Source organism: Trachymyrmex cornetzi, unplaced genomic scaffold, assembly GCF_001594075.2.
Source record: "Trachymyrmex cornetzi isolate Tcor2-1 unplaced genomic scaffold, Tcor1.1 scaffold273, whole genome shotgun sequence".
Lineage (NCBI taxonomy): Eukaryota > Metazoa > Arthropoda > Insecta > Hymenoptera > Formicidae > Trachymyrmex > Trachymyrmex cornetzi.
Genome location: NW_017297405.1, coordinates 150524 through 159209, shown reverse-complemented (window position 1 = coordinate 159209; position 8686 = coordinate 150524). Strand labels below are relative to the sequence as shown.

The following is an 8686-nucleotide window of genomic DNA, read 5'->3' as shown; positions in this document are numbered from 1 at the left end:
ATCGTGATTATCACGCCATGCTTTTCTCTGTATGCGGCGGTTTAAACGTTCTGCTCTGTGCTCTAAATGTAGAAGATCCCATGCAAGGAATTCATGTGCCATATTTTTGCTATAAGAAAGTAAAAAAAATTACATTAATTATATTCAATAATTACACAACATAAAGAAATATTTGTAACAAATTTACCGTTTGCAACTTCTTGGAAAATAATCTTTTTCTCGCTGAACAAGAGTCACACAATGACTTTCGGCACACTTAGTAAATAAAAATCTAACCCCCAAAACACTGGACGTCTGTCTGCGAAAAGGGAGAAAGCGTCAGTCACAATTTTTAATACACTCGGCAACACTATACAGAGATAGTTACTTACATTTTTTTGTAGTATTCGTTAAAAAAGTTGTCGGTATAGCATTATCGTCACGTATGGGGGGTCTCGTTAAGAATAACGATAAATTCCTGAACGACATGTATTGTTCATGAACGACAAATATTTGTCGTTAGCGGTGTTACAGAATCGCATTTATCGACGTTTGTCGACCGACACCACTAACGACACCGACAACTGTCGGTAGGCGTGTACAGAATACGGCTCCAGGGTCAGGTTCAAACCCACTCCATTCGAAAACGCTATAACTAAACTGACGATGGTGACAATGGCCCTAAGCCACGTGACTAGAACGATAAATCTTTGATAAACAATATATAACTCGCAAATTATAAACGAACAGACTTTAAAATAATAATGCATACTTAATTTCTATTATTTTTAACAAATAGTGATATCATCAAAGTCGTTTAATTCATCGTTTTCTTCATAAATGTTACAAGATTTTAGTTTAGTTGTACCTTTGTGTATGTCAGTTATTTTTGGATACATAAGAGCTTTTGTCATGCAACTATATTCTTGCTTGGATGGTTCGTAATTTAAACAATTGCCTTGTACTCGTTGTTTTGTCAGGAGGAGGCCATTGATAGTTGAAGTAATTAATTTATTTCTTGTTTTCGTTTTGATTAAATTAATCTGACTGAACAACCTCTCGCAATCTGCATTTGAATGAGGCAGAGATAGAACGTCAAGTACAAATTTAGAAAGTTTCTTGAATGTTAATCCCTGATCATTATCGTCAATAAACATTAATTTTGCCCAAAATAAATCAACGTTTCCTTTAGGATTAATATCTACCGGTAATTCATACAAAGGTAATTGGCGCCATTCGTCATCAATATCTTGATATTCTTTAGGATCAACGATACGTGGTAAAAGTTTCATCAATGGCAACAAACTTGGCACATTATCTCTAGTACTTCGGAGCATAGCTTTAGATGGACTTAAATTTGTCACAAACATTAGAATTGGATCATCAAAGTTGAACCTCTGTTTAATCTGATTACATCCGATGGCAAGAAATTTAACGCACGTTGATCGAAAGTCTGCTTTTAAATGTTCATTATTGTTAATCGCAGGAGTACTTAACATTTCCATGACTTTAACCCCAAAGTACATTTGTTCAGGTCGTAAATGTTTTTCTTCATTAAATGGATCAATGTCCTTAAGGGCAGTCCGATAAATGTAATTTTTACATAGATATGTCTCTAAAAGCTCTCGATAATTGACAGACATTTTCTCGTGTAGACTCGTCAGAACAACTGATCGCGATTGAAATAATTCGTTCAATTTAGTAAATTTTGGCAAAACCCATTGCAAGAATAAATAGTAAAAGCAAATTAATAAAGAGCATACAGCCACAGCGCCAGTTAGAATTAGCACAAAATATATTTTATTTTCTATTACGTAAACGTTTCGGTCACCATCTGACCATCCTCAGTACATACATCTTAAATTAAATCCATATATAAAAATTATTAAGTGTCAATTATCCAGTTTGAACCCATTATTCGCCGACAGTATATAATTCATTTAACATAAAATTACGCTAGTCAAAAGTAGGAAGCCACTTCCAGTCCAAACAAGCATGAAATTTTATAGATCGTTGTTCATCAAAGTCAATATATTAATACTTGCATAATATCCATTTTAAATATGTGATTGCCAGATGCTAATTATATTGCGTTAGTTTTAAAGATTGCTAATTTATTAAAACCAAATGTATCATTTACAATGATCAAGTGAATTATTTCATAAAATAAACTGAAGGTTTAAATTTTTAATTTAATTTGTTTTTTAATTTTATCAAGAAGATTGTGGTTTTAATAAGTTATTGTCGTAATTGAGAAGTTAAGTTACTATATTTCAGTTTTTATTTGAAAATATTTCCTCATATGTCATATGTCATTCTGAGATCATACATTAACTATTAATTCATTATTAATTAAATAGCTTACCTTACTATAATGCACATTGTTTTGACAGCAGCAATGTCTGTACTTTCATCTATTAGTACACTGAAGTAACACGATTGTAATTTATTCCGTAAATGTTCTTTTTCTGACAATCCGATAACATTCTTTATTACTGCAGTTCCCTTTGTTGATTTCAAATGCATTCTTCTTACAATTTCAGAATCGGTTATACATTCCTTTATCAAAGGTGTTAAGTGATCTAAAGCCCTAAAGGACATGTTATGTTCGGCCAGAAAAGCACATAATTTTAATTCAAATTTTTTCACTTTTTTGCAGTCAATTGAATCAATGTTTTTTTCACTTTTTGGGAAAAAAATATTTATTTTTGGCTGAGTCTCTTGAAATTTACGCCTATGACTTTGACATATCGAATGATTTTTTATTACAGTCAATTCAGCTGTAAAGTCACATTGCAAAATTTACATTTCGCTTTTGCTGAATTGTTGGGGACTTTAGAAAGCCATGTTATAATAAAATTATCATCCACAAGCCAGGCATTTCGAAATTTTTGTTGACGATGTTTTTGAATTGTTTTTAAGTTTGTCTTTGGCGGTGTATCGGGTAGAGATTGAATGTTTTCCTCTGATTCTGTGTGTGAATTCATTCTATATAAGAGATCAAGAAAAATAATTACGAAATTAATTATCAAAATTGATATCGGCAGACAAAAGGAAAAAAAACATCAGTTTCTGTGCCACACTGCCATTTCAGTTATCATGATTAACGTACAATTATTAATATTACATTTCACAGAAATACATCACAACATGTCCATACCTGTTGTTTTAGACGAATAAATCATCAACAATAAGGTTATTTGTCGCCGAACTATGAACTGATATTATAAAAATTATGTTGAACTGTAGCCAATATGGAAAAACAGATAAGAATTGGTTAGCACTGTCGATTCTTTTTAGCTATTCGCAAACAAACTAGGTATGAGGTGTGAGCAGTATGAGAAATTATTTACAAAAAGTCTAGGTGCAACATTCAACAGTCACTTATCCATAACTCGCGGTCGCAAATAGATCAGAATAGATGGCGGGTGGCGCGGGCACATTCAGTTATGGCCTTCACACACGAATCGACGGAAGACGTAAAACGTAAATCGTAACCGTAGTACGTGAGCGCCATCACACACGACTGCCTTAAGCTGTAAGCTTCGACCAATCATCATCAAAGCAATTGCGCGAAAATATATTTCAAAGTATCAAGCACTGGTATCAAGTACTGTTTGCTACATCTTTGCTTTTATATTGTATTTTTGTTCTATTATGAAAAGTAAGTATATGTTAATAATAATATATTTACAATATCATATGTTTTGATATTTCATAATTCGCAAAGTAAACTAGTATATATTTATATCTTATTATTACAAAATCGTTAAAGCAATGAATGTCATTTATAACCTCAAAACTTAAATTTATTTATTATTTTTAAGTTTATATACTAGTTTATTCATTTTTAATTCAATTTTTTTGAACATAAAAGCCGCTTTGAATGAGAAAATTCAATGCCAATTTTAATGCAGGATAATCAATAAAGAAAACACCTTTCCTCAATTATGGATGATGGAGAGGAAATGTTGTTGGGACTTTTGGTTCTGGGTGCTGGTCTTCTATTGCTGCGTCGCAGAGAAAAATCAAAAAAGTGGGCTAACAGAAGGTGGTGGGTCCGTCCCATCAACTGTCAACGTAACAATCAAGGAGATTATATGAATTTGCTGCAAGAAATGAAATTAGATTCGGTGATGTTTTTTCGTTACACCCGAATGACATTACCATTTTTTAACAATTTGCTCGAAAGGATAAGAGCACATTTGATAAAAAGAAATTGGAGAGCTTTGGAACCGGAGCAGAGGCTCGCTATTACTCTCAGGTACACGATATTTTTTTTGTAAGTAAATAAAATACTGTGTACGTAGGGCTACGTTAACTGTTCTTACTTTAACACGAAATAGTTGACGTACTTCTACTTCTTGTTAATTGCGGCATAGTTTCTACTGTTGATTGTTGTGCTCATTGAATAATCTAACTTTTCAATATTACTACCGTACAGATATCTTGCAACTGGAGATTTGCCACTGTTTATTGCGTTAGCTTACCGTGTTGGTGAATCAACAGTTTATAAGGTAGTGAAAGAAACTTGCGATACGTTAATAAACGTACTGGCACCTTTATATTTGCGGACCCCAACCAGAGAAGAGTGGACAAAAGTTTGCAGTGGCTTTTGGAGTAACTGGAACTTCCCAAATTGTGTAGGAGCCGTAGATGGCAAACATGTGCAAATTGACGCACCGCCCAATTCTGGAAGCTTGTATTATAATTACAAGAAAACTTTCAGCATTGTGCTGATGGCAGCCTGCGACTATGAATACAAGTTTACACTTGTAGACGTTGGAGCTTACGGAAGCAACAACGACGCTGGTGTTTTTTCCCGATCCAATTTTGGACAAGCTCTGCTTGATGGAGAACTCGACTTGCCAGAAGGTAGAACAAGATTACCTGGAAGTAATTCAGAGACACATTGTTTTTTTGTCGGTGATGAAGCATTTCAGTTGACAAAGAACATGATGAGACCATATTCTGGTAGAAATTTACCCGAGGACCAAGCAATTTTTAACTACCGACTCTCGCGGGCCAGAAGGACAATTGAAAATACTTTTGGAATTCTCGCAGCACGCTGGAGAATTTTTACTCACCCAATCTCGTTGCATCTTGATAGTGCGGACAAAATTATTATGGCTTTTTTTTGTCTCCATAACTTTCTTATGACAGAAAACAACCGATTGCAAGCAAGAGAGAGGACATACTGTCCGAGTCATTACATAGATACGGAATTGGACAATGGTGATGTTATTCTTGGAGAATGGCGAAAGGAGAATGCTACGGGAATTCAAAATCTTAGATCATCAAGCGCGCATCGAGCAAGAACCGAAGCATACAGTCAAAGAGATATATTAAAAGACTATTGTTTGACTCCTGAAGGTGAAGTAACATGGCAGTACGCATACGTGCGCAGAGGTTTCAATGGAGAAGATCCTTCTGAAAATTAATTTAACATATTAACGTAAATTCAAAAGATTAACATGACTTTTCTCATAAAATTAAATAAATTTTATAACAATAGGTTAGGAATTATAAGTAATTTGTGTAAAATACTGTATTTATTGTTTTAAAATACATTTCTTTCTTATAAACAGGCATTGTAAGGCTCATATAAAATTTGTAAGATTCTTTGCTTTCTACTTCTTTTTTCAGAATCTGGTAAGACTCCCAACTCTCTCTGCAACTATTAATGAAGCAAATGAATTATCAGCAGTGCTTGCAGGTCCTGAATTATTTGGAGCCATGTAATGTTGCTGCATAATCTGAGTCAAATTGAAAAAAGATTCTTCCAATCCTTGGTTGCTCAAATCCTTGGTTTTCTTCTTCTTTGGCGTACATTCTTGCGAAGGTGGTGTAGGTGTTGATCGTGATCCATTTTGTAGAAGTGCTGGAGAAGGTGTTGATCGCGATCCAGTTTGTAGAGGTGCTGGAGACAGTGTTGATCGTGATCCACTTTGTAGAGGTGCTGGAGAAGGTGCTGATCGTGATCCACTTTGTAAAGGTGCTGGAGACAGTGTTGATCGTGATCCACTTTGTAGAGGTGCTGGAGAAGGTGTTAAACGTGATTCACTTTGTAGAGGTGCTGGAGAAGGTGTTGATCGTGCCATCGAATGATTGAAACAGGAATCTTCCCATTCAGAAAAAGACTTTTGCATGATTTGCACAGTAGGCAAAGACGATCGAGTAGCTGCGAAAATGAAGGAATCAGTCCATATGTCATTACATTTAGAGTTGTAAAAGAAACGTTACCTGCATTAGATGAAGTGGTCGATATTGATGATAGCTCGCTATTTTCATTTAAAACATATATGGGCGATTCCGATTCAAAGATTGAATTCCTCTCGATATCAAATGCCAACTTGGGACACTTCGATGACTTCGACACATTAGTATACGACCTGAAAAGAACCATTTGACGTTAAGGCCCGAAGTTATACTCGTGGGAAATTGAAATTTTTATTTAATTACACTTGTAATTAATACTAGGCACCATTAATCAATACCAATGTTATTCCTAATTAGAGACATAATATTAATGAGCTTTAGAGTTCCCCAGTAAGACCTAAACTAAAAATTTTACAGCGACAAAATTTTTTATTTTTTTTTTTATGAGATGCAGGCAAGCGGTAAGCTTAACATTTTTATTTAGTTATACGTTGAATAAGTATTAAGCACCTGTCGTAAATGTCAGACTTATATTTGCTATATAAGTAATATTTATGAAATTTAGAAACCCCCAAAGGGTGTGGAACTTAAAATTTTGCAACGATATAAGTGCGAGTGGGTTTTCGGGGGTGCTGGCTACGTTCAAACTTGAAATTTCTATTTATGTACGCTTTTAATGAATTGTAGGTAGCATTAGTGAATGTGAATTTTAGAATGTTATATAAAAAACATATTAATGAATTTTCGAGACTTCCAATAAGACTCGAACTAAAAATTGTGCAACGATATAAGTATTAATGCGCTTCAGGGGCTACTAGCGATTCACAAGCCTGAAATTTTTATTTAATTACATTTCTCATGAATTTCAGGAATTGTTGGTTAATAGTCAACTTATATTTTTTTATGTAAATAATATTAATGAATTTTAGAGACCCCTTGTACATCTCCAACTTCGAAGTTTTCAACGGCATAAGTTTTTATGCATTTCAGGAACCCGAGGCAAGTTAAAAGCTTGAAATCTTTCTTCAATTATACGTTGAATCAGTTTTAAGCACCTGTGTTAAGTATGAAACTTATATTTGTCTTATAAATAGTATTTATGTATTCTAGAAACCCCTGGAGGGTCTCGAACTCAAAATTATGCAACGATTTATGTATGAGTGCATTTTAGGGGACACTAGCAGTTTTCAAACTTGAATTTTCTATTTATTTACACTTTTAATGAATGCTGGGCAGCATTAGTGAATATGAATTTTATAATTTTTTATAAAAATAATATTAATGAATTTTCAATTAATTTACTGTTCATTACACTCTTCATGAATTTTATGTATTTTTTTGGTGAATAGAGAACATAATTTTTATGTAAATAATATTACTGAATTTCAGAGACCCATCGTAAGTCTCCAACGTAAAACTTTTCAACGACATACAAAATTCATTAAAATTTGTACGTAAATAAATTTTTAAGTGTGAGATTAGCTAGCGTCCCCAAAAATTCATTAAAATTTGTACGTAAGTAAGTGTTATGTATGAAATTAGTTACCGATAGCTAAATTCATAGAAATTTGCCCGTAAATAAATTTAAAATTGAGATTAGCTCCCGTACCCCAAAATTCGTTACGATATGTAAGTAAATAACTATTAAGTGTGAAATTAGTTACCGGTAGCTATAAATTAATTAAAATTTGCCCGTAAATACATTTGAAATTTAGGTTTGCTCGCATACCCCAAAATTCCTTAAAATATTTACGTAAATAACTGTTAAGCGTGAAATTAGTTACCGGTTGCCAAAATCATTAAAATTTGCCCGTGAAGAAATTTTAAGATTGAGATTAGGTTGCGTCCCCCGAAATATATTAAAAGTTGTACGTAAATAAATTTTAAGTTCGAGATTAGCTTGCGTTCCCAAAAGTTCGTTAAATAAGCTAATCTTAATCTTGAAATTTATTTACGAGCAGATTTTAATGAGTTTAGCTACCAGTAACTAATTTCATACTTAACATTTATTTACGTGCAAATTTTACTGAATTTTTGGGGATGCAAGCTAATCTCGAACTTAAAAGTTTTTTACGTACAAATTTTAATCTATTCGGGGGACGCCACCTAATCTCAATCTTAAAATTTATTTACGGGCAAATTTTAATGAATTTAGCTACCGGTAACTAATTTCACACTTAACAATTATTCACGTACATATTTTAATGAATTTTGGGGTACGCGAGCAAATCTCAGTTTTAAATTTATTTACGGGTAAATTTTACTGAATTTAGAGCTACCGGTAACTAATTTTACACTTGACAGTTATTTACTTACTACCCAGTAAACGAAAAATCCAGGATTTTTCAATCGCGGATTTTCCACGACTATAACTTCGGGCCTAAATAGAATAAAACTAGATTAATATAACAGATTATAACATAGACAAACATACTGCCTCCTTTTAATGTGTTTTTCTAAAAACAACATAGTTTCATACAAGGCAAATGTAGTCCGACGACTAACTCCACTACCACTCCTTGTTTCTAATTCCATTTGTCGTTTTTCT

The 8686-nt window shown here is 33.3% G+C and overlaps 2 protein-coding genes across 2 annotated transcripts; one reads left to right on the top strand and one right to left on the bottom strand.

The window, feature by feature from the left end:
- The first annotated feature begins 3432 nt into the window (after positions 1-3432).
- On the top strand, positions 3433-5564 carry LOC108762050 (uncharacterized). Its single transcript, XM_018508852.1, has 3 exons — positions 3433-3517; positions 3897-4243; positions 4424-5564. Exons 2-3 carry the CDS (start codon positions 3930-3932, stop codon positions 5418-5420), a joined length of 1311 nt encoding a protein of 436 aa, XP_018364354.1. The 5' UTR covers positions 3433-3517; positions 3897-3929; the 3' UTR covers positions 5421-5564.
- LOC108762051 (flocculation protein FLO11-like) lies at positions 5559-7033 on the bottom strand. Its single transcript, XM_018508853.1, has 2 exons — positions 6223-7033; positions 5559-6160 (listed from the first exon to the last, which is right to left on the bottom strand). Exons 1-2 carry the CDS (start codon positions 6383-6385, stop codon positions 5622-5624), a joined length of 702 nt encoding a protein of 233 aa, XP_018364355.1. The 5' UTR covers positions 6386-7033; the 3' UTR covers positions 5559-5621.
- Positions 7034-8686: the final 1653 nt, after the last annotated feature.

Excerpts from the sequence above, each read along its gene's own strand:
- LOC108762050 (XM_018508852.1), top strand. The coding sequence starts at position 3,930 with ATGGATGATGGAGAGGAAATGTTGTTGGGACTTTTGGTTCTGGGTGCT. Across the intron at positions 4,244-4,423 it reads AGGCTCGCTATTACTCTCAG|ATATCTTGCAACTGGAGATT; the intron begins GTACACGATATT and ends ACTACCGTACAG.
- LOC108762051 (XM_018508853.1), bottom strand. The coding sequence starts at position 6,385 with ATGGTTCTTTTCAGGTCGTATACTAATGTGTCGAAGTCATCGAAGTGT. Across the intron at positions 6,161-6,222 it reads GACCACTTCATCTAATGCAG|CTACTCGATCGTCTTTGCCT; the intron begins GTAACGTTTCTT and ends TCATTTTCGCAG.